A 25271-nucleotide genomic window follows, 5' to 3' on the forward strand; every position below is an offset into this window, starting at 1 on the left:
AGCATCTTTTAGACTAAAATTTAGCAAAATACTATTGTGCTAAAAAACTGATTATTGGGAAAAATAGGAAGGGGCATGTCATGCTAAAACTCTAGTGATAGACGTTGGGGAAGAAAAGAAACGTCAACCTTTCGTTTCAGACTGCACATAGTTGTGAATGACAGAGCAATGATGTTTTGATTGGGAGAATTTTATTTCTTGAACAGAAATGTGCAGTTTCTTGTATCGAGAAGGCCACCCAAAATTAAAACATTGCAATGATACAGAAAGTGATTTACTAAATTAATGCAAATAAAAGAAAAATGATAAAAATATACATGAAAAAGTTAGTAATTAGATCAAACAAAATCGGCATCTTAACAGTTTACTCTCTTTTTATTTCATGCACTGTTAAAAATTAATAGAAAAAATGATAAAAAAATTCTTATCTTGACCAAAGTGAGGGCCTTCAGCCCCCTATTCCCCCCAGTGACGCCGTGCCTGTCATGAAAATAATTTACAACTTAAATTAATTTATATGGACTCAACCTTGCCCTCATAAACATATGCATCAATCATTGCATCCATTGGCTATGACTTTCGGTAAGACATGCTTTCGCTTTGCAAATAACGGAGCTTTTCCTTACATACCTGTTTCGTTCTCTGAAATGCAATATCAGGAAGGTAGGTTCATAACAAATATGATGTTTTCATTTCAAAAATTCCTAAACGGCCCTTTACAAACTTTAGAGGTGACATTTCTGCGTGGCAACAAAGCTCTTCTTGGCGCCCTGCGAAATCTTCGATTGCCCTGCGAAATCGACTATTTTTTAATATTGGGGGGTGTCACACCCCCCACACCCCTCCGGTATTTTCGCCCCTGAGCTTGTTTGGTATGAAACGGTTGTAAACCCCAAGGGGGCCACAATTCTTACTTGATTTTGTGCAACCAGTTCTTACTTGATTTTTTTATCAAGCTCATATCATAAATGAATATTTGCAAATCGATATCTACCGGAAAGTACAATACCTTGTGTCTTCAAGATTCTTGTCAAACAAATGTTCATGAATTCTTTCATTGCAACACAAGTTGTGCATAATTGTTTTAAACAAGCGAAACAATCACTAGTTAAAGTTTGGGTAATTTGATTTCATTTTTTTGGTTATGTCGGTCGTCAGAATATAAATATTTTGGTTTCACTTGTAACCGGTTGCCGACGGTGACACATTTACGGCGATTTCCAAACGCTTTGAGGGCGCATTCTATTGTCTGCAGCAGAACAACCGCAACCAGCCAGAGCTCCATTCTTCAACATGCAACGTGGAGGAGACGGATTTCAATTTTTCTCTTAGTAATAATGAAATATAGTTATAATTAGCTAGCATTAGGCCCCCAAGGGGTCTGTAGATAGAAATACATTAAAAGCTGCTATTACAAAGGTAAGAAATCTAAAATAAATGAACAAGATTTGTTGAATTGTAGGCCAATTTTGTTGCCTTTGCTACTAGCGGCACATTCAAGACTGCAACTGAGGAATGCATTCCGGAATTAACGCTGTACGCAAAAAGAAATATCGCTCGGCCCTGTTATGATAGTATGGGCCAAATTCAGCCTGAAATCACCTTGTTTTCAAGCTTGAAGTTACAAACACAGCTTGAGGACTTTTATTGCTCTAATAAATAAGGTTGACAACAACACACGAAAATGGCTGTAATGTTCATCTTCACGACTTTGGTGAAGATTAAGAATTTGTGTGGGAGATACTCACTTAGCATAGTTTTGCATGAAAGCAGAATGCTTTTTTAATTTTATGTAAGTCATTTCTCTGCCAAAGAACATTTGTATTCTTGAGCAAGAGATAGATTATCTGTTTTGTTCGCTCTATGAATCGAGATGGTTTGAAAACATCAGATGGGTGCAACTTTAGTTAGTCTTTGCATGAAAGCAGAATGCTTCTGTTGGGAAAAAAGTCTTAATCTTATTGCGACAGCTCCATTTGCACCATGTGTTCTTGTTGGCCACAGCAGGGGAAAAGACTGTGATCAGACTTTTTGGTTGTTTTTTGTCCTCCTAACGAGTTTACATGACCTACCATTTTGAGAGAATAATCAAGAATTTGTACTTTAATAAGGTGATGAATGATGAAGAAGAATTTTCTGGTTAATGTACTGACTGGGGAGAAAATATCCCACGTTTGCCTTTTTCAAGTTACTTTGCAATGATCTCTGAAAATATCCTGCAGAAAGGAGTATCAAACATTGATCAATATTGCCTGATAAAAGCAAGTGCAAAATATCAGATTTGCATGGGAGTGTAAAGCTCCAAAGAATTTGTCAATTGGAATCATGTAATTTTTTATCATAGTTATACAACATTTTTAGCCAAAGAGGCTATTTGCATGAGAGCAGAATGCTCTATTAACAGGAACTAGAAGTAAAGTTATAAAAATTTAATGCTTGTTTTCAAAAATGTCGATCTAAATCATTGCAGTTCTGTTGTGGAAATGTTGGAAATAATTAAAATTTGGAATGTTTTTTTGGGATAAAGCTGTGAAAAACTTGATTCAAGCAATCTCTAGACAGACCTTAAATCAAAGTTGCATATTTTATCATATTTTATTTGATTGGATTTAATTTCCCTGGATAATTTTTCCTTTTTTCTTCATTTCTTTGAAGATAAAGAACCTTGTTAAAGTCAAATCATTATAAATTATCATTTAAGACACTATATTTTAATTAAAAAACATGAAATTTTTTCGATGATTTGGGAATACATACAAATGTATGAATACTTACAGATGCCTGCAATTGTTTATAGCGCTTAGTGGCTCATATCTAATTCAAATAAAGTTTCCAAGTAACACCAATGTAACATTTCATAAATGTGTCCAATGGAATTGGTTTCCTGTTAGCAGAATAAATGGTTGAGTCAAATTTAATGGTTTTTGACAGCTAGCCTCATTTGTCTCACAAGAGAGTCTACTCAGGATATGTTAATTCTTGAGCTAGGCCCATGATAGATCACCCATCTTTGCAGTTTAGAAGGCATTTAGCCAATGTACACTAAGCAATTTTCAATGGTGGAGAAAAAAGAAAGGGCACAACATTTAAAAACATGACATCAAGAAATTTGAAAATAATTTGCTCTCATGTTTGAAGATTGATAATTTCATTTATTTAGCATTGATTTTGAACACTGCTAATCTTAATCAGTTCTTGAACTAAAAACATTGCCTTCTGGATGGCTTCTTGATGATCCTGGATTTTTCTATAGATCCTGGTCTTTCCAGGATTCACCTAATGTTATTTAACTATCGAACTATCGTGTGAAACAAGTAAGAAAGACGAATCACAATATCTCTTTCTGGATTTTTTGATGATATTGAATGAATAATAAAAGAACATATTAGCCACCAGAAGGAGGCTATGTCTTAATCATAAATTATGCATTGGTTTAAGGGGGGATGACACTTGGTTATACCATGATGATGCTATCCTTCACCAGCCCATTAGAATTCCCTGGTAAATTCAAATAATAATCAATTTTTTAAAAGAGTTCCAAACATCTGATTTTCAACTAAATGCAAATTAAAGATTCTTTATCATGGTAGCAATACCACCAAAAAAGGTACTTTATTTACATGATTAACCTCATTTGACACAAGTTTGTCAGTCACAAGTTGAATCTATCTTACTTTGTTTTCTTTTTAAAAATTTGTGACATGTAACAATTTTATTCTGGTAAGGTACAATGTCAATCATGGTCTCAAAAACTGCATACGCCTGGGCAAGTATCACATACAAAAACTTAAAATCTTAAAAAACAATGAGACCATCTTTGTTGTCAAAATATTGCTAATTTAAATACTTCCTCCACTAAAAATTTTGCTCATACAGATTTTCCAACAAGTTTTCGTGCTTGAATAAACTTTATTTGCTAAAGATGTGAGTTTGATAAAAACTAGCGCCAGTGTCAAGTCATAAGAGTCCATGGCTCTTGTATGCCAATCTCTTTGTTTCAGACAATACATTTATAACGGTTTGCAAGTTCTTGTGGGCTTACAAATAGTATGTGGGCAGAAAAAATGTTCTTAGATTGTATTGCATTGCTTTTCTTGTTGTTTTTACTGTACAAAGTATTGAATTTTTACTAGATTTTTATGTACCATTACTTCATCTTTAGGGAAGATGGTATGCCCATCCACCTATTTTTTAGCCTGTTTATCCAAAATACCAGATTTTTCAGGGAAATCTTTAAACATTTAGGTTTTGCTACATATTGTTTTTAGTATAGGCAACCAAGTTGTTTGGCTTTGAGGCTGAAGGCAGCCCAGGAAGCAAGCAACCTGCTTAGCTGGTCATGAGGCTAAAATTTTTTTTTGGTATAAAGGACCAATGAATTATTTCTAAAAATGGGGTAAAAATTTATATCTATAAGAATATCATATCTCACTAGTATTTGAAAAATTAATAGAGTTAGAATGTTTTTATTTAGATAGGAGATAGGAATAGACCGTTTTAAATCATGTTGAACCCATGAACAACCTTTGAAAAAATAATAATCTCTAAAGGATAAAGGAGTTTTTGGATTGTCCCCACAGCTGGACTAAAGCAACTTGATGGGAACTAGGCTGTTAACGTAACTTGCTTGGCAGCCTGCTAGCAATTTTAGTCTAAAAGTGGCAAAGCTGAAGCAAAAATATTATTACAACACATGAAACCTCAACATACTGGCATCTCATGCAATTACGTGAGTTCAATGCTTCATGCAATTACGGACAACAGTTGCCAATCAGAACAGGTGCCTCACCCCATCAAGCATAAATTTCAGAGGTGCAATTTAAAGGTGTCCTATTCTATGCACTAAACATTGCAGTTCTGCCTATACAGTATAAAAATTGAATGTCAAATTGATTCAAGACATCTCAATAAGTCTTGAAAATATGCAAACATTTATTGGCAAGTTTACAAAAATGTTGATACCTTACATCAATGTCAATGAATTCAGAGCTTGGTCAAGGTGTTGCTAATTGACTCAATTGGTTTTTAAACAAACTTCCTGTAGATATTTAGCTATTTGACTTGAAAAAATTATCTACTGTAATGATTTACCTAAAACCTTATTTCAAGTGTGACATTAACTCTTCCCTTAATAAAATTCTCATGTGAAGGCCTAAATAATGTTAACTGGGTAGGTGGAAAGAAGTAGCCTATGATGTCACTGATTCTCATTGAAATTGTTTTTCTCATACAAGAAGGGGAAAGGAGATAGCAATGGAATCAGCTTCTTTAAATGAAATTAAAGACCAAGGTGTAGACGACACGATTGCTCATGTAGAGGAAAAGATTCAAACTGTGGAACTTGACCATGGTGTTGAAAAAACATCTGAATCAGTTATTGAAAATACAGTAGTTGAACAAGAAAATGTAGATCAGAAAGACAGAATTTCAATTGATGTTGAGAGTAAAATTGAGCTAAGTACCGAGGACAGAAAGCCAGAGCATAAGTTAGTAGAAAAGGCAAAAGAGGAAGATACTGAAGATGCAGTTTCTTCAAAGAAACTAAGCAAAGCTATGGTAATTGGAGATGCAGAAGAAGGAGAGTTAGATTATGAAGAAGAAGTACCAGAGGAAGAGGTAGCTGAAGAAGTTCAAAAAATGCGCCATGATAAAGATCAGTCTTGCCTTGAGGATGGAGAAGTTGTAGAAGAAAAGGAAGGTATTGCTGAAAAGGAAGATGAAGGCTCTGAAGAAGGGGAGATTGTCTCAGATGATGATGACGGTAACAAGGTAATCTTGTGTGGCCATTTTCCAGTTGTTTTGAAACACATTTTTCTGATTAAGCATGTCTTTGAAGTATGCTCTTTCATTTAATGTTTTCCATCTTCAATACTGCTAAGAATAACTTCTTTTATATCTCCACCACTCTGAAACTTTTTTGGTGACATTAGAAATCTAAGAAGTGAACAAAAGAAAGCCTAAATGCCAAATGAACAAAAGAAAGCCTAAAACTGAGTTTGAGGAAATTGTGTGACATAACAAAGGAAACATATTTTAGCTCTTTTTAATACTGTGCCTTCTTTTTTGTTCCATTCATTTCTTTTTGTATATAAAAATAGGTTATCATATTATCATATTTTTGCTAGGTTATAAGCACAAAACAGGACAAAGAAGAAGGGGAAGTGAATGATGTAAGGATCTAGTCTCTTGTTTGTGTTGTTGAAAACTGGTGGTATTGTAAAAAAGCATCTTTCTATCTAAAGATCTAATAGGATGGAATATTTTTAATGTAATGAAAATTTATTGCTATGTGATTTTAACCCCCTGTAATTGAATCCTTTACCAGTTCAGACAAAAGTCAATTTTCTTCAAATCTGTCTCTCACATTAACTGCAATTTGACTTTCAACTACTGATGCCATGATGATTCTGAAGCTAAGCAGTGTATTTTAGATGACATAACCATCTTTGTGTCTTTTCCCAAACACTCTTTTTGGTTTTGTTTCAATGTTTTGTCTCCTTTTGCTGTTTTTCCTTTCCCATTTTGCAACTTAATTTGCTGTATAATGCTATTAATATGTTGTTTGAATCAAGCCACAACAAGCCACACTATTATGTTATATCTTTGTGTTTGTTAAAAGGTCTATTGTGCCTGTTGTGGCAGAAGTAAACATTAGGTCATCAGAATATCAATCATGTAGGGCACATGTAGTTAAACAATTTACTTATGCATGTAAATGAAAATCAAATTTCTGATAGTGTAGATAAAAGTTTGTCTGTGACAACTGGCAGGGCAAAAGAAAATATTTTAGGCCATGCCCATACTATTGTCACAAAAGATCTCTTTTTTCAATAGGGACACCCTGTTTGTCAATTTTTCTTTTGTTTTAGGGGTTTCAGAATCATAGACTCACATCACAAATGATACTTTGCCAAAATAATATCCTTCACCCAACTTTTTCTGATCGAATTTAGACAAGCTACATATATGAATGTGTCCTGTATGTTGCGTCACCATCTGGAGCAAAAAACAATCCTGCTTTGTGTAAATATAAACATAAATATGTGTAAATTAGTGTATAGGTTTATTTCCTGTTTGTTTATTAATTTTCGTTATTGTTTATAATACAAAGATTTCTTTTAGGATGACTTGGAAGAGGGTCAGCTTGATGAAGAGCTTGACAAAGGTAATTTTGCCAACTGTTTGATTTTTTCATATTACAGTGTCATTCAAGCATTTATTAGAAAAAGAGTCACAAGAAAGGCACTGTTAATTTATTTGACACAAAGAAAAAGTTTTTCACAGGAAAGGTTTTTGACGAATAAATTTTCAGTAGCTTATGGAGGTGATATTTATGTTGAAGCTATATGACATTTGGTTTAGTCAATTGTTAATTACTTAGTGCCTGCCATCTTTTCTTGGACATAAGGCTATGAAAATCTTATGCAATGGCTCCAGTCTCAGGCTGCCATCACATCAATCAAACTATTTCTCTCACTTATGTTGTACCTTTTTTGTTTAAGGGCCCAGACCAAGAGTCCTTTGCAAGTACTATGAAGCAGGTAAACAATTTGAATTTCTCGCTGTTGATATGTATTGTTCAGATTATATCCTGTTGTTAGACAAATATCCACTTGTGCTAAATTTAGCATGCCCTCTTTATGTTCATTGCTTCAAACAGCAAGAGTATATATTGACACATATTATTGGCACAGATTTGCAAATATCAGCCCTGATATGTTTATTTATGTGTGTCTGACAATTTACGCTGTAGTTTTAAAACTACACTTTTTTCAGAGGAAGGAAACTAGGAACTGATAAACTTTGTTTGATGCAACCAAAGAAATTCTAAGAATGCTTTGCCTTTGTGACAATATTCCTAAATAGAGGACATATGCCTGTAGCTTCTGCAATGACTGTGTAAGCCACAGTATGTATTGGAATGATGCAATCTTCCTTTGGCACATTTTCTTATCTTGCGTGGATGATGCAAAGTCTTGCAAACCTAGCAAATAGTGCAATTATTGTATGCAAAAATTACTGGGTTGTATAGTCTTCACACAAAAAACCAGTGTAAAACAATACACGCTACTTGAGAACTAACACTGCATAGTATAAGGCACGTTTTCAGGTATGTTACTTAAGTTTCGTGATCATACTTCAGCTCCACTTCTGATTGCTAGGTATTTTATTTAGCAACACTAACCTCCCCAAAAATGTTTCTGCATCATTTTCGTTAATGTGATATTTATTGGACAGATTTGTGTTATGTGACAGTAAGAGCCGTTGTTGACTGTAATCAAATTGCAAGAATATTTTAGGCAATAGTTCCAATATAAAAATATGGTTCAGCTCCTCCTGAACCAGACATTGACGATACTTAATTGACTTTTATTTATAAGAGAGCATTTTCCTTCATAATATATATATTTTTCTACTTTTCAGCGATGCATTTGTTTCATAGGGTAACTGAGTATAATTTAGAGTTGATGACAGAAAGCGGGCTGATAGTAGTTTATTATTTGGTTGGCCATTGATAAACTTTTCGTCTCTTCAAGGTACTTGCAGATGGGGAATAACATGTCGATTTTTGCATCCTGGAATCAACGACAAAGGTTTGCTGTTTTCTCTATTTTTACCTTAAAAAGTTTGTGAAATTGTGAGGGGAGGAATGGATTTAACGTTGAAAAGTTTACGTTTACTCGACAAGAAATCGAGTGAAAAATCGAGTTGTTTGGCCACCTTGTCGAGCAATTCGAATGGCGTCGAGTGATGTCGAGTGAAGTTTGATCTCTAAGTCAAGTGAAAAAGATGTTGTAGAATGAAAATCGAATCGTTTGACCACCTTGTTGAGTGAATCAAGTGAACGCGTGTGCAGTTATCATCTCTTATGCGGGGTAGGGAAGCATACTACCCTGGGGCCCGAGGTCCAGGGGACCTTTTTAAGTGATGAATTCCATTTTAAGAATGGAATTAATCATAAGAAACAAAATTTTGCGTGAAAATAAAAATTTGCTTAAGCGAAATAAGTACTTAATGGCGGTTCCTGCATGAAACGAACGAACAGGATCTTATGTCGCTCGCGTTCGTCAAGAGATTTTAAAAGGATATTTGCACAAAGGATAAACACGGCAGCCGATTTGTGTTTCTTTGCCTTCATTTTGTTTGCGTGAGTGAAAAATCGAGCGAAAGATCGAATCGTTTGGCCACCCATGCTCGACTTCGCTCGATTTTGAGATCAAATGTCGAGAGAAAGATCGAGCGAAAAATTGAATCGTTTGGCCAAGGCTTAACGTGGAGTGGGTTCAACGTAGAAAAGGTGTAAAGCTGGTTTAACGTTTGAAACATATAGCGTTAACAATTTTTTCCGACTTTTTTGTTTTGTATTTCTGATTATCCTTTCTCTGAAATCATAAAACCTAACATAAGAAATTCAGTTGAAATGTGCCAGTCATAACGAAGGATGCACGTGCATCAAGTTTCCACTATAAATGGCACATACAGATGTACTTTGTTTCATTCGAAGAATGAAAAAAAAGATCAGTTAGAGGAAAATACAGGATATATTAGACATATTATAATATTCCACTCATTAGTATAAATCTACATTAGTTTCAGAAGATATAAAACAGAATAATCTTCGTTCTGATCCTTCTGTTCCCTTTTGTTTTCTCCTGTTTCCTAACGCTTCCTTCTGTTCAAGATGAATTGTTCCCCAAAAATCATCTTAGTCATATTTCAGTCTAAATCAGAACTAGCAAAAAATAGGTATGCCACGACTGAAAATTTGAGCATTTTAATTTTCAGGTAATTATGTAATGCATCGTCCTGTTGGAATGTACCCAACTGCTTTCGGAAAGCCACCTCCTCCCAGCGAGCTTGGACCTCTGAACAACATGGTACCACGCGGACCTCCGATACCTATTATGCAGCCAACTGGATTCGGCGATAATGCAGTAAGTTTAAATTTCAAAGTAGAAAAATCAAATCGTTATAATTTGGACAGAAAGAGTTCGTTTTCAACCCTGGGACTCTGCTTGTAAATCGTCTTTTTTGACCACATTTGACCACTTTTAACACAATTCTCTTGACCATCTTTTTAACTCCTTTGATCACAAAGCCTATGTTATTATTTAAAGACTTTTCCCATGGGCTCCGACCCAGGTTGAAAACGGGGGGGACAAGGGAAAATTTAACACCCATAACAAAATATTTTGAATAAAATCTCTAGTGTTTTGCATAAAAGCGAGGGCCATGGCCCAGCAACCCCCCCCCCCTTCATTGGGGGCCCTGTTACCAGCCAATTCTTTTTACCTCGTAAAATTGCTGCTCTAGATATTTTTATAACCGTTTTCAGACTTTTTACATATTTTGCTTTGCAATTTGTTATGACCCTTCCAATTTGTAACCTTTTGCAGAGAGGCTATGATGTTTATGAAAAAAATGACGATATTTTTTTCTTGAAGCATATTCCTGTTGAATTGGAGATCTTGCTACCATCACAGCCAAGAAAAGAAACTGCTTGGGAACGAGGATTGAAGAAAGCAAAGGAGGCAAGTCCATTTCTTCTAGGTGCTCTGGTCGGGGACTTTTTTCTCAGCCACTACAAGATACTATCTGCCATTTCTACTACGGAAATCTGCATAGCCTGTTATGCGAATATCATCTAAATATTTTGCTTTTTCTGTCTTGTTTTTGTAAACATTTTCGTTTACTTTGGTTATATTTACTAGTTTATCATTATGTTTGAATTTTGTTCCATTTCCCTGTTTCCAATTTTGCTGTATCTTTATTAATACTTACAATATTTTCTTTTTCCAAAAGGTAAGCCATAATTTATTAGCAAGTGAGAACCTGCCTTTCCTACCATTTTATAAAAACATCGTATATGAAACGATCAACGTTAAGGGAAAGAGAATGAAAAACTGGCTTCCCTACACACATATTACCAACACATATCGGCAACCAATCATGACAGAATTCCCATATTTTATCATTACATACAGTTTTGTCCTCGGAAACAGCTCAATGCGAATTCAAATTGAATATAATTTCAAACTACATGTAGAACATTGGGATTTTATGTCCGTTGATTTTTCTAAATTAATTGGACACAGAGCATGAGGCATCAAGACGGCCCAGTGAAAAGAACATATGTGATTTACTTAGCTTCTAAATACCCATATCTCAAGAACTACAGCTTCTAAGTGGTCTTAAACTTTTTTCAGATGCTATATAGAAACAGTAATTGATAGATGAAAAGTAAAACATGTGTTTAAGCGGAGCTATCTTACCTATTTACATACCCATGCAAATTTACCCATACGACTGAACACAGGCATGGTTTTCATTGCATTGTCATTGTAGAAGAGAGTTTTTGACAAAATTGATCGTTTCATTAGATAAAGCTAACTTCGATTAAAAGAAAGGAAGAGGACGAAAACTTTGAAGAGAAGCGTATAAATCTAAGCATAAAGGAGAATGATACAGAAAGCGAAAGGCCGGTTGCTGCCAGACGGGAACCATGGAGACATGCCACGGAGAGAGATGGTCAGGCAGGTGCGAGGCCAAGACCAGTGGATCTGAGGCCGGATATAAATGAAAGACGTTTTAGTAGAAACAGAAAGACGCCGCCTAGGCGTTATGTAAGTAGAGACGTTATGTTTCAGTATAAACAGCTATGAAGGGTGTTGAGATATTTGCGTAGAAACATTTTCTTATTTTGTTTCTGAGACAAAATCAATTGTTGACATTAATGATTTGAGATTGTAAACTGAATTCGCAATCCAAGATTTGAGGTTAGGGGCATTCGCGAATGAGATCAAGGGGGCTCTGTTCCCCAATTTTGTCAATAAGTTGTATTGTTACTTACTGATTACTAGAATTTGTGTATTTTATATCAACCCACTTTGAGGTCCCACATTCGTGGCCTCTTTTGTTACGGGTTTCTCATTGTTCTATTTAGGACGGGGATAGAGAAAGGGGAAGTAGATCATATGAAAAAGACAGAGACAAATTTCGCGATATGGATCGTGAACGGTATTTAAGGATGCGAAGAGAGAGAACGCCTCCCTCCCATGAACGGTAAGCATTTGAGATTAAAATAATTTTTACTCGTTATTTCCTACTGTCATGGCCACGATATTATTTAACTTCGTTTTCCAATAGGTGTTTGGAATCTATCTACATCAACACCAAAATCCCTGAACGTGTAGATCCTTAGAATCTTCAATAAAGATAGGGGCAACCGGTTTCTCATTGTTCAAAGACAAGAACACATGCACCACTCCTCCCTTTGCCATTTTTTCTTTCCACATCTGGATATTGATTTTAGCTTACTTTTTCGTTAATTACCCGATGTTATACTCTGAAGACGAAATTTACTTCAGTATGATATGTTTGCACTTTTTCAGATTGTTTTTAGAATTATTTATGATTATGAATTGGTTGTGATTAAATTACTCGGTTAATGGGTGATAAGCTCAGCTTTCCTTATAGTCAACATAAACTTTATTCCTTTGATTAATATCAGATTTTCTTTTTGGAATAGGAGAGGCAGAGAAAGAGAACGTGACAAGCCAGATTTAAGACGGGAAAAGCGAAGCGATGTCAGAGAGAAGATTCCAAAGGGCTCCCAGGAGGAACTGCCGAAGGAACAGGCAAAAGTCAAAACAGAGCAAATCAAAGAGGAACCTAAAAAGGGACCTATTGAAGAAACGGGACAGAATGTTGAAGTGGCTGTATCCCCAAAGATGGACGCTGAACAATGGGTGGATCCGTGGATGAGAAGGCAACCGGCACAGAATCGATCGCCGGAAATCCGATCTCCTGTTACAAAGGGTGATGATTTGAGTTCAATCGGAAGCTCGGAATCAGGAGAGGGTAAATCTACCAACTATCCATGTAGAAATTTTGCTATTGGAACTGGTTTTGTTTTTTCTTTATCATGGTAGAAGACGAATGGAGTTTGACATATGAAAACCTTTTTAACCCAGCTGATAAGCGCTTTAAGCTGGATATTTTAGAATTAGAAACGAGCCATGATTTCTTAAAGGCATTGAGTCATGGTAAATAGGCTTTCTCTATAGGGTGTCATTTGGTTTCGGCGTGATCGCTGCTGTTTCATGTGATATTGGCATCCGTTGTTGACAACTTGCTATTGATGGACATTTTTTTGTCAATCAGTACGAGGTGAGTTCATGTGACCAGTTCAAGGTCAACCAATAGCATCGCAGTCATGGAAATCATGACTCAGCGGATTTTGGCACTTAGGGTATACCCAGTCTATTTATCGTGACTCAATGCCTTTAAGAAATAGAACTTTATAAGATATTTTTAAAATGTCGCACTAATATAATATGCGAATCGTTAACTAAGGTGCTATGCTAATAGTTTCTCCTCAGCTTTCAGCAGGTTTCTCCTCAAGGTTTTGGCTTTTCTTTCCAGCTTATTCTGTGAAAGTGATTTTAAATGTTTTTAAGGTATTGTTTTATTATCGCAAATATTTTATATGTTGTATTTGGTCGTGAATGTGAAGGTCAAAAAATACAGAGAGACATTTAGACAATTGCCATCTGCATCACGTTTTTAAAACGGTGACTTTTTTGTAGATTCAGACAGTGAAGAATCTGATGAATCTGGCTCCGATTCAGATTCAGATTCAGGAGAATCGTCCAATGCTGGAGAAGGAAATGATGCAGTGAAAGAGGTAACCGTTGATTTTCACTGTGTAAGATAAAGTTGTAACCAGTTGTAGATCATCTTTTTAGATGGAACTGAACCTAGAGTTGTGTTTTGAACAGAACGTTTAATTACTCCGTAAAGCAGCCTGCTGATGCTCTTGTCTTCCAATACATGAATATTGTAGGCTATGGATGTCCAGTTGCAGTTTCGCAAGAAATAAGATACCCTGTGAGACAAATTCGCAAGAAATGGCTCACAAGATTGCATATAGATCAGAAATTATCACAATGGAAGATATTTTTTAAATGAGAATTCCAGCTTCTGCATCTGAGAGGTCGCGGTTGCTATGGTTTCGTAGTAGAGACAGAAACTTACATTGGCAGGAATGAGAGGTTTTATCTTAAAAGTGAAAAAGACAGGTTTATCTCGCAACACGATTTAAACAAGTGCCACTTTCGTTGTAAGTACCTGTGATAAAGTTGAGGGTATCTTTTGGAGAGACCAACGAAATTTTCTAATGGGAGAAGCATTGCCGTTCTTATGTTAAAAGAGCATGTGAAATAATAATTCAGTTCAATGAGCATGCTCTTTAACATGTTTCTATCTCCTTGACTAACTTGCTTTAAACCTTTTTTCTTTCCCTTGATCAGCAGGTGGCTGAATCCAAGCCCACTGCAGGGCAAGAGCCAAAAGAAGATGCAGCTGTAACAGGACCAAAAGATCCTCGCATAGCTGCAGCTGCTCCAACTAGTAGCATTACAGCAAAGTCAGACTCTGTTTCGTCTAATGACAGGAGTAGGTCATCAAGCAAACCCTCTCGGTCTGGCAGGGAATATCGAGATCCGATCAGAAAAAGGCATGGAGACTCACATAGGCTACATAGAAGAGGACCCGAAGATGATCGAAGAGATAGAGATCGCAGAGACAGGTGCAAATTATATCGTTATAATACAGCGACGCAAAAATAATATAGGTACATCTCTTAATAACGGCGAGTAACTCTGGTCGAACCTATCTCCGCTCCATGTTTGTTTCGCCAACAGTGATGAATTGCTGAGATTTTGTCTATATAACATGATATATTCAATAAGACATGATTAGAGTTTTAAAATCGAATATTTGAAATATCCATCTGTTTATTAGTACCGCATCTGTGGTTGTTATAGTTTGCTTTTTTTCATTGCGACGGATCAATAAAATTGCTTCTTATTCTGTTTCCAGGTATCCCCCATCTGCTGTACCTCCACATGCTTGGCAAGCTCAGTCATCGATGGAAGGAAGCTGGCCACGAATTGGCTTCAGTCAGCACCCTGGAAATGGATACCGGGGGGATGACAGGCCCCGTAGACCTGATGAAGGCCCGAGGTTTGTTTGCCAATTCATCTCAGTAACGTACTTTGAATCAATCGTTTGATAATAAAAGTACTAAACAATATTAATGATTGAATGAAAGCTAAAACATTGCATTACGTTTGGTTTGGAGCGCCTATGTCTTTCAAGACCATAAAATGCAACAGGTATTTGATTTAAAAGTAGATTTCTTCATGACCCATAAAGGAGAGTTCTTCATGATCCCATTCTAGCGTTGATATTCTTTTCAAAATCGTATGCGATTTTTTTACTGAACATAATTTTACAGGTTAAAATCAGACAAATATCGCGGCGATAGACCACAACCTTCCAGATCACCACGTGACTCGTCCCATTCTCGAAGGCGGGACCCACGTGAAGGCCCGAAAGAGGAAACTGACAGACGGAGAGCGGACGGATACCGAACACAGAGTCCGAAGCAAAGGGTTAGAAACCTTTTTACTGTTTTTTTTTAAGATACTCTTTCCACTAGTCTTTACCCTGCCCCTATTCACAGTTCCTATTTTTTGAAATTCATGAACTAATGCAAAAAAAACATTTTCGATTGCAGTGTAGAATTATTGTTCAAAATTAAAATTTGAAAGGAATTTTTCAATATTTTCTAATGAGTTTCTAAAGAGTCATTATATTAACTAATGAGTTTCAAAAGATAGAGAAAAGCCTTGGCAAAACGACTAAACATTTCACTCAACTTTTGTTTAGCCAAAAGTTTAGTGAAAAGTTTAGTCGTTTTGCCACCCTGTATAGTGTTGTTTAGTAGTGCTGAGTGTTGTTGAGTAATGTTTGATCCTGGTCAAAAATGTTTAGCGTTGTTTAGTATTGTTTAGCAAATGTTTAGTCGTTTTGCCACCAATTAAACTTTTGTTGTGATCGCGCAGGCGCTCTAGCTGTGGAAATCCAAAGGTTTTCGTCGGTTTTCGTTGGTTTTCCTGTCTCTACGTGACCCAAAAAGCCTTTATGAGATATCTGAATATCTCGTTGTACGCCACTGTGTCTTCTTCAACAGTCAATTTTGTTGTCATTGTGCTAAAAAGTCTTTTCTTTCCCCGTCGCTTCATCCATTTCTTATTTTTATCCACTGCTTGTGCATGCAACAAAACAAACCAAAAGCATATTTCTATGCAAGATCCCCTACAACCCAACAGCGTCATAGACAGCTCGCAGTTCGAAAAAGTTGAGTGAAGTTTAGTGAAAGGTTTAGTCACGTTTTGTCACCCTCGCTAAACTTCGCTCAACTTCACTAAACAAAAGTTGAGTGAAATGTTTAGTCGTTTTGCCAGGGCTTAAGAATTAGAAAGGAACTGTGAATAGGGGCGGGGTGAAGACCAGTGGAGTAAAGAACGATCGAATAGAAAGTCTGACAGTCTGTATTTGAAGAACTATCTTCTCGAGAATCTTTCTACTGAATGAATATAAGTCCTTTATCCTTGTATGTATTTCGTTACCAGGATCCTCGGCTGGCAGACACAAACAGACAGCGAAAACGTGACGAGGAGCGCCGCACGAAAGAGGAGAATCCTGCTGACAAGAAAACACCTCTTGAAAGGCGAGATTTTCATTCAGTTGATCTGCACAGAACTGTTAAATCTAAAGTTGTAAAATAGTATCGATTGCAGATTTATTGGTTGTTAATGATGCTATTGTTGTGTTTATGTATTGTTTGAACTTTGATAAATCTAAATGTTTTGATGTGTTCTTCATTACTTCAGTGTAAAGCAACCAGTTCCACGAGCAGATGCTACCGCTGACACCAAAGATGAAAAGACAACTAAAAACAACAGTGAGGCAAGCGAGGACGAATTCCGCTCGCCTAAGTACGGTGCAGGCTCAGGATCCGAAAGCGAATCGGGATCGGAAAGCGGAAGTGAATCTGAAAGTGGGAGCGAGGCTGCTTCGGACAGTGACAGCGGAAGCGCTAGTGGAACTCCGAGCGAAAAGTCCGGAAGTGAATCAGGAGAAGAAGGAAGTGGAAGTGGAGATAATTCCGATTCTTCTGACTCGGATGCATCTACGTCACGAAAAAAGGAGATCGAGAGGAAAAAGAAAGACTTTGAGATGGTCTTGAATCAGGTAGGTTGCGAGTGGGAACCTATTGGTTAGTTAGAATCCAACTAAACTCGGTTGCATGGGATGTGCAACTTTCAAGCGTAAAATGGAAACCCATAGCTGTCACAAATCCCAAACAGGCTACTGGCTCAGTATATGTTTTCTCTCAAATTATTGTGATATGGGTTTTGAAAGCAGCGGCGTAGCTTGACTTTCTAGACTAGGGGGTGGAGGGTGATCATTAGTAAAATTTACCGACGAAAACATAAAAATGAAGAGAAATTTTGGTTCAATTTCAGCTTCTGATATACGACTTTACCGACAAACCAGGGATTTTTTGCACTAACAGAAGGTTAGCCGACAAACTCATGAAAAATTGAGGGTGTCACACCCCCTACACCCCCTACACCCCCTCCACTAACTACGCCCCTGTTTGAAAGTTTAACTTTGCACTGAAATTCGCTATGAATTATATTTAATCAAAGAATTGATCCATCTAGCGGCCTTCTACAACTATCAAGTTATACGCAGTATTTTCAGTGGCTGTTTTAGTGTTTTGCGATATCGCTAAAGCATATCTTTCAGACATATTAGCAGGTGTAGTAAACTTTACTTTTAACTATTTACCTCCGATCCTGTTTAGACGAAAAGTTTATCAAGTTCACAAAAAAGCAGCAAGTCTAGAACAAGTTCAACAAGCAAAGAAACGACGGATCAGCGTCCGCAGGCCGGACAGAAAAGACCTGCGTCCGAACAAGAAAGCTCAACTTCTTCTCCAAAAGCTGCACTAAGTAAGACATCGGCAAGGAAAGATGAATTGTTGAAAGAACTTAAAGCAATAGAAGATGCTATCGCACGCAAACGAGCCAAAATCGAATGATAAACGATTTAATATGATTCATAAAACATTTATTAATGTCATTTCAAAGGATTGCATCCGGCGAAAAGCATTTGACACCCGTAATTATTGCGCAGGGTTTAAAATTCTTGCTCACAGGCTAAACCTGTGTTCTAATTCCTTTTTATCTCAAGAATAAGGTCGTGATAAAAACACAGGCAGTCAGCCAAATACAAATGATTTTAGTCACTATTTTTTGCCAGGTGCTAGATTTTTCGGGTCGAGGTAACATGGCCAAATTCTGGGTTTGTAGTAATGTAGAAATGACAGAAAAATATATTTAACATACATTTAGAAGCTATGAAAAATTATTTGTCAATATTTTCAGTGCCTTTTAGGGTGGTTTAAGCTCTTCGATGTTTTTTCAGTTTGAGAAAATATCGTTATAATATTTGCAGAATTTTTTGCTTTAAATTTTCGTTTATGCACAAATGCACAAAGACACGAGTAATAAGTATCCCTTCTGAATACATAAATGAAGTTTCATCAGTTTATCATACAACCAAAGCTGAATAAAACTCATATAAGGAAAATTTTGGGTTGTCTTGAAAGCAGGCCTTACCTTTTCGTCACTGAGTAAAGTTTCATTTGTCATAAGTTATCCGCATTTTGTAAATCGAAACTGTTAAAAATTATTGATCACTTGTATCAAATGATAAATGTCAGATCGTAAAATAAACATTGCAGCTATTTTTTGTTGTATAGTGCAGGTGAGATTCCTCTTACAGGAAACATGTACATGTATAACAAAATTTAAAAACTTGAAAAGTAAATAATTTGTGAATGTTTCTTTCCTGTGTCCAAGCTAATTCAGTATATTGCAAAGTGATAATGTTTTACTCGCAAAGGTAGATTTTTATGTAAACACCACAGGTATTAGCAAAATTGTTGGAAATGCGAGATCTTCACACGTTTTGTTAGTTTTGGAGCCTGGAAGAAATTTTATAAAGAAAAAGGAATTAACTGTTTGAATAGAAGTAATCTTCGTTCCCGCCAAGGACTTTCATAAGAAGCTGGAACGACAAATGGGCAAGGGGTAGGCTTCAGTAAAAGGACATTTGAAAAAATACCCAGCTTCCCCTAATTATTTTGCAATTGTTCGATGTTGAGTAGGCATTTTCTAAATGGGCTATACGCTGGGATATATGCTGTTATAAGAGATGTTTTCAAAAGTTTTGAGAAACTTTTCCATGAATAAGCCACTACAGTCAGGACTTTATATGAATAACTTTTATGATCACAAAAGGCCGATGGCAAAGGCGCTTTCTAGGAGAAGGTCACTTTGGCCCCCTCCTATGCGGTTGCCCCCCTCACTCGCTTACGTTTTTAAAAGTGATGTGTTTGCGGGATGGCCACCTGCTATTGTGGCATTTATATTAGCCAAGGACGGTGTTTTGCATTTTCCTATTGGTCAGATTGTTGCCCAATACAGAAGCTTATAAATTATTAAAAAGTTTCGCGGCAAAACTTTCTGCGAGCACTACAAAGATGGCTGATGCAAAAGAAGGCCTCAGAAAAAGACAACAAGAAAAATATAAACCACCATGGGCTAAGGGTGGCCCAGAGTACGACCCAGACCTACCATATGGGCCAAACGTGTATCTCGCACGAAAGAAGAAACCAGATGCTTGGTGGGTGAAATATGTTGAGGTGAGTTTTATTTATTTAGGCCAGGCCAAATCTGTCGTCAAGTGCCGACAGTGGAATAATGCAGACCAAATAACCTGTCGAATTTGTTCTCGAATTGTTCAATGTTTACTCGAAGGACTTATTTTGTTCGGCCGATACTTTTTCATCTCTTTCTTTGCTAGTATCTAGTCCAGTATCTAGACAAATTATTGGTTCATATTTATGCCAGAAACCTCTATTGCATCATCACGCAAACCTAATCACCCTTTGTCAAAATAACCTATCAACCAATATCGATTTTTTCAAAAATAAGCAAATGAAATACAAACTTCCAAATATCTTTATTCAACGCATAGAAAAATTTGAAACAGAAAAGCCTTTCCAAACAAATATTGGATTATTTATAAGAATCCAAATTTAGGTATCGTTTCACTCCATCTATGATTATGAATTTCTGCGGAGGCGTGCTTTTTCTTGATCCAAGAAAGAAAGTTGCCAATGAATATTTTATTAATAACACTTTATTTTCTTTTTCTAGGCTGCCATTGTAATTGGTGTCCTCCTGTTTTTTGTTTACATGTACTTCTATGTTGAGCACCTTCATTTCCATGTTACTAAAGCATATGCAAATCTTGGCAGTTCACATGCCCAGCACCACTTAGGACACAAATACCTTCATGGTAAGAGGAGTTTATCAATATCTGAAGTTATCAAGAATCCAAAGTACTAAATGCTTATTAAAATGACTTTAAGTAACATAACAAGCCTGCTGCTAGCACAGTTTATGATGTTGCATAGCTACTTTCAAAACTCCCAATCGAGCTAGAGACTCCCCTGTTTATGGCTTAAAGAAAAAGTAATTAAAACATCAGGACAAGAGAAGCTGTGAATAGGACAATGAATCTCCAGCAATAATTTTTACTGCATTCAAACAATTATTAACTTGGCATGGCATATACAGAATGTGATTTCTTTATAAGAGGATGTGTGAACAATTTGCAATTTGACATATATGTTTTCCTTGAAAAAGCAATATAATTTCATTTTACAGAGGGCTATCAAATAGCTAATACTTTCCTTGACATGATTTCATATACTACAGGCTTCTGAAAGATTGCAAATCACAGTGCAAGTATTTAAAGTATCATGGCAGAGACCATGCAATTATGTTATATTCAGTCTATTTATTCTATTATAAGGAAAAGGAACAGACAGGGATGAAGACCTTGCCATGTATTGGTTTAGGTAAGATATTACTTTTTATGTTAAAGATTTAAAGTCTTTGCAGGATTTGGTACTTTTTAGAAATTCAAAACCTGTCAGGATGATCCTATTACACTCACAAACATATAACACTAATAACAGTTATTGTGATATTTTTCATCCATTAATATTGATGTTGAGGTTTTTTAAAATCTTGGTTTTCTAGTAAGAATAGTGTTGTTAGCATTAGGAAACATAGGGGTTATTTTCTCAATTTTTATTTTAACGTTATCTGTTGGTGTTAGCTGTCATAGATTTAAATATTGCCTCCATTAGAAGATTTAAATAATTCATAACTAATAAAATTCATAAATCATGAGAATTTTTGTTGACCGGTCTGTGCTTGATGTCATTTAAGCAGAGCTGTACATGCTTTGTAGTGTATAAAACAGGGCAGTGTTGTTAAGAACTCATTATTATCTATTATGATCACCACTATATACTTATTGCTAATCACACTGTTTACCATTGTTTTGTTACATTATTCCTATTGTGTAGTTCCGGTCTTGTGACCCTCTTGCTTGCACAGTGATTTATCTACTTTTAGAATTACTCTCAATTACTCCTTCATGTTATGTTAGGATACAAGTTTTGTTTTCTTTACACTGTTATCTTTATAAGTGTTGTAACTCAGAGTTTAATACTTAATGCGATCATCAGGCATCATTCCAATTCACAACTCATACAATTCAAAATGTACTTTGTTTATTTAGAGAATCAGCCAAAAATGGCCATGGACATGGGGCATACAATTTAGTGGCAGGTCACCTCCAGGGATATAATACAGATGTACAGGAACAGTAAGTGGAATATTGGCAAATTTTCTAAGAATAATATTGTCATTTTACTGAACAGCCAGCCATGGTACAGAATAATGTCAACATTTTCTCAGAACATTTTCTTTAATCCATCAGTTTGCTCTAAGATATCTAAGTGTGGTTTGCATGCTCTTTTTTATTCTTATGTATACAGTTTTTTCATTTTTCTAAAACATGTATTATGTATTGTTGATATAACTCTAATTATTTTGTGTTATCATATCCTCAGTGAAATAGAACCACTACTAAAGCAAGCTCAAGAACAAGGGGTGGATGAAGCAGACAATGCATTGAAGGATTTGTTTCCTCATAAATATTGACAAGAAAACCCTGGTCAAGATGTGGTAAGAATCATGAAAAGTAATAAAAGAATTTTAATTCCTTAGTTGATACCTTTTTGTAATATTTGTCCTAGTAGTGATAATTATTCGAGGTTTTACAACATAAATATACATTACAACATACAAATAACAATAAAGTTAATAGAATTACTGCTACAACAACTTGTCAATATTGCTCAGAGGAGTATGATTTGCCAATGGAGAAAAACAGACTCCCTGATCTAAAGTTAGCTTGTAATGTTGTGCCACAAGGAGGAATTCTGAATCCATCTTGCTTAATTTTAGTACCAATGCTATTTGAGACAGTATTTTAACTACATTGTCTATTTGTGGTGAATTAGAAAATTGAAAGTATTTCTGATTACATATCATTCCACTTGAGCTATCTAGGAATTTCTTGTAATGAATGATAAATTAGTTTTTAAAAAAATATGCACCATGGCCTGATATTTGCATAAAGTGTGAAACTACAGGGTTGTAACTTAGAACCATTCACTTTTCAGTTCTATACACCAAGAGCATTATGTATTTGATTTTGTCTTTTAACTTCAACAACTTAAAGCCTATTCTATTTCGGTGCAATCAACATTCATTTATGCTGTTTATATTGTGTTTTGAAAAATACTTCTCTTGTTTACTCAGATTCTGATAGGCTGTATTTTGCAGGTAAAAGTGAATATTGCCAATTTACTGGAAAGATCATGACAAATTTTAGTTTAAGAAGAAACCAAATAATGTCGGAACAAGAATGATGCACCATTTGACCTTGATGAATTGCCATCACCAGCTGTAGATATTAAGTTTTAAGCTGCACACCAGAAAAAATTGTACTATACTGACATAGTTATAAAATAATATTCCTGTGTGAATTTAAGATAGAGAGATGTAAAGAAGTTTGATATTTGTTTGAAAGCACTTAATAAAGCACCTGATAATTCTATGTGTTTTTCTTTGCTGACACACCTTTTAGGCATGTTGACGTTATATTAATGATAAACGATATTTTTAAAATATGTTTATTGTTTTTCTCATAAATCTGAGTTTACATGACGACCATTTGAATGTCTTGTAACTTACAGTTAATAACCAATAAAAATCATATATTTGAAAAATGCCCAGACAGTCATAATGCGTCCGCAAATGCTTGAAAGGTAATCATAAAATACTTTAGTGGGAGCCACCTGTCAATTAACAATTGGCCAGTAAATACACGTGATACCTCAAGTATCAATCCTCAATGTGACATCAGACGATGTACCGTATATAAAACGATAGACTCAGTTCACGTTGAAGTCAAGATCAGTTCGGATTTAGAAACAAAATGTCTACAAGCTCTGCTCTTTTACAATTTACGGACAGCCTCCTTGAAAGCATGGACAAAGGTCATGTATCTGGTGTTGTGTACTTAGATTTGAAAAAAGCCTTCGACACAGTCGATCATTCTTTGTTGCTTTTGAAATGACAGAATATGGTGTTTCTACAGCTTGTCTGAAATGGTTTCGCTCTTATCTTAGTCAGAGATCACAGCAAACGTCGGCTGGGAACGCTCTCTCACTGAAACGAAACGTAACGATTGGAGTACCTCAAGGATCAGTTTTAGGTCCCTTACTTTTTTTTGTTTTTATCAACGACTTGCCGTTATCATTAAAATACTCGAACACAATCTTGTTTGCAGATGACTCAGTAATCTATTGCTCGGGGAAAAACTGTAATGAAATCCAAAATAAGATGAATGAGGATTTGGCTCTAGTGAAAGAATGGCTAAACGACCATCGACTGACGTTAAACATCACTAAATCAAAGTTTGTTGTGGCTGGAGGAAAGCAGCAGTTAAAGCGTTTCAAAGATCTGACATTGAAAATCAAAGAGGACGAACTAAGTCGAGAAACAAGTTATAAATATCTTGGTATAATAATAAATGAAAATATGACATGGGGGGATCACATTGCTTCATTGCAGCAAAATGTAGAGAAAATAATAGGTTTGTTAAAAGAATTAGTCATCTAATCCCCAGAGCACAACGTTTAGCTTTGGTAAGTATTATCATAATACCATTGTTTGATTATGGAGATACTGTTTGAGGGGATAGAAATAACCAATGTTCGATGAAGACTCTGCAAGTTCTTCATAACAAATGCGCCAAACTGGTATTGAACATGAAACCAAATGACTCAAGCACGAAGGCCTTAAATTTACTGCACTGGAAATCTCTAGATATCAGACGAAAGTTCCATCGATGTGCCACCATTTGCAAGTCGAAAAAAACGATATAAGTTACACTTTCAGCAATAAAACAGGACACGATTTGCATAACATCCAGACAAGGAACAAAGAGCAATACCATCTATCTAAAGTAAGGATAATTTGGGGGAAGCAAGTGTCATCCTATCTGTTTGTTGATGACTGGAATAAACTGGACACAAACATTAAGTTGGCAGGAACTTTTAATATTTTTAAACAAAGGTTTTGGACAATGTGAACTGATTTTATCCACTATGATGAACTTTTTTAATTTTGTAATGTTTTAGTAAATCGATATAATTAGTTAAATAGAGGACCCTCATAAAAAGCACCCTCGAGTGACTGAGGCCATCCTTTGTAAATATTTGTCTTATTATTATTATTATTATTATTATTATTTTGATTGCGTATGTATTTAATATTTGTGTTTGCAACTTTCAAAGTAATTTATTTCATTCTGTTACCCAATATATTTGCCAACTATATTTCTAAATTTGAAGGTGTTTGTATATATGAACAAATGCTCAAATTTCAAGATCAAATATGAAAAAGAAATTTTCAAGGCCTCACCAAGATCATGAAGGTTAGAAGCCCAAGCCTATGGAATGCTAAACTACATCATCTCTCGAAAAATTAGCAGCCCTCTATAACATCCCCGGTCTTGTTTCTACAAAAGTTTAGAAACTTTTGTACAATGTTTTGTCTTGATGAAAAGTTAAGAAACTTTTGGTATTGTGCTCCGTATTCATGTACTGTTAAGCATTCTTTAATTTCTTTTCGGAAATAGAGAATATTCTACCTTACCAATTATGGGTATATTTTCGCAGATGAAATGGTAAACATTCTTTTTACAGTTCAGTCTGTTATTTCAGAAATATAGTTGACTGTGCTAATCATTACATGCTGGCTCAAAAAATGCTAAATGAAGCTTTATATAGAGACTGGAGATGGTAAATTAGATAAAATTTAGTCTTCGTGTTTAGTAACCTGTTTAGAAGCTTT

The 25271-nt window shown here is 35.6% G+C and overlaps 2 protein-coding genes across 4 annotated transcripts; both read left to right on the top strand.

Moving 5' to 3' along the window:
* Positions 1–1236: 1236 nt before the first annotated feature.
* LOC135690750 (uncharacterized) lies at positions 1237–18753 on the top strand. Of its 2 annotated transcripts, none has more exons than XM_065208401.2 (18): positions 1237–1419; positions 5235–5769; positions 6126–6170; positions 7123–7165; positions 7503–7541; positions 8538–8594; positions 9787–9935; positions 10446–10532; positions 11382–11624; positions 11945–12063; positions 12530–12861; positions 13590–13687; positions 14313–14590; positions 14884–15027; positions 15302–15458; positions 16482–16579; positions 16743–17103; positions 17723–18753. In XM_065208401.2, exons 2-18 carry the CDS (start codon positions 5254–5256, stop codon positions 17957–17959), a joined length of 3003 nt encoding a protein of 1000 aa, XP_065064473.2. In that variant the 5' UTR covers positions 1237–1419; positions 5235–5253; the 3' UTR covers positions 17960–18753. The 2 variants fall into 2 exon arrangements, with proteins under 2 accessions (XP_065064473.2, XP_065064474.2); XM_065208402.2 differs by having other exon boundaries at positions 1238–1419; positions 14316–14590.
* A 585-nt stretch (positions 18754–19338) lies between these two features.
* LOC148957512 (uncharacterized) lies at positions 19339–23039 on the top strand. 2 transcript variants are annotated; one of them, XM_089115222.1, is made up of 6 exons: positions 19339–19627; positions 20145–20286; positions 20806–20851; positions 21583–21669; positions 21917–22031; positions 22671–23039. In XM_089115222.1, the coding sequence occupies exons 1-5, from the start codon at positions 19466–19468 to the stop codon at positions 22005–22007; spliced, it is 528 nt and encodes a 175-aa protein (XP_088971348.1). In that variant the 5' UTR covers positions 19339–19465; the 3' UTR covers positions 22008–22031; positions 22671–23039. The 2 variants fall into 2 exon arrangements, with proteins under 2 accessions (XP_088971348.1, XP_088971346.1); XM_089115220.1 differs by having other exon boundaries at positions 19342–19627; positions 22695–23039.
* The last annotated feature ends 2232 nt before the right edge of the window (positions 23040–25271 follow it).

This window comes from Rhopilema esculentum, unplaced genomic scaffold, assembly GCF_057945365.1.
Source record: "Rhopilema esculentum isolate cy_ngs unplaced genomic scaffold, ASM5794536v1 HiC_scaffold_23, whole genome shotgun sequence".
In the NCBI taxonomy this organism is placed as follows: domain Eukaryota; kingdom Metazoa; phylum Cnidaria; class Scyphozoa; order Rhizostomeae; family Rhizostomatidae; genus Rhopilema; species Rhopilema esculentum.

Excerpts from the sequence above, each read along its gene's own strand:
- LOC135690750 (XM_065208401.2), top strand. The coding sequence starts at position 5,254 with ATGGAATCAGCTTCTTTAAATGAAATTAAAGACCAAGGTGTAGACGAC. Across the intron at positions 9,936-10,445 it reads CTGGATTCGGCGATAATGCA|CATATTCCTGTTGAATTGGA; the intron begins GTAAGTTTAAAT and ends TTTTTCTTGAAG. Across the intron at positions 10,533-11,381 it reads GATTGAAGAAAGCAAAGGAG|ATAAAGCTAACTTCGATTAA; the intron begins GCAAGTCCATTT and ends TCGTTTCATTAG.
- LOC148957512 (XM_089115222.1), top strand. The coding sequence starts at position 19,466 with ATGGCTGATGCAAAAGAAGGCCTCAGAAAAAGACAACAAGAAAAATAT. Across the intron at positions 20,287-20,805 it reads AGGACACAAATACCTTCATG|GAAAAGGAACAGACAGGGAT; the intron begins GTAAGAGGAGTT and ends TTCTATTATAAG. Across the intron at positions 20,852-21,582 it reads CTTGCCATGTATTGGTTTAG|AGAATCAGCCAAAAATGGCC; the intron begins GTAAGATATTAC and ends TTGTTTATTTAG.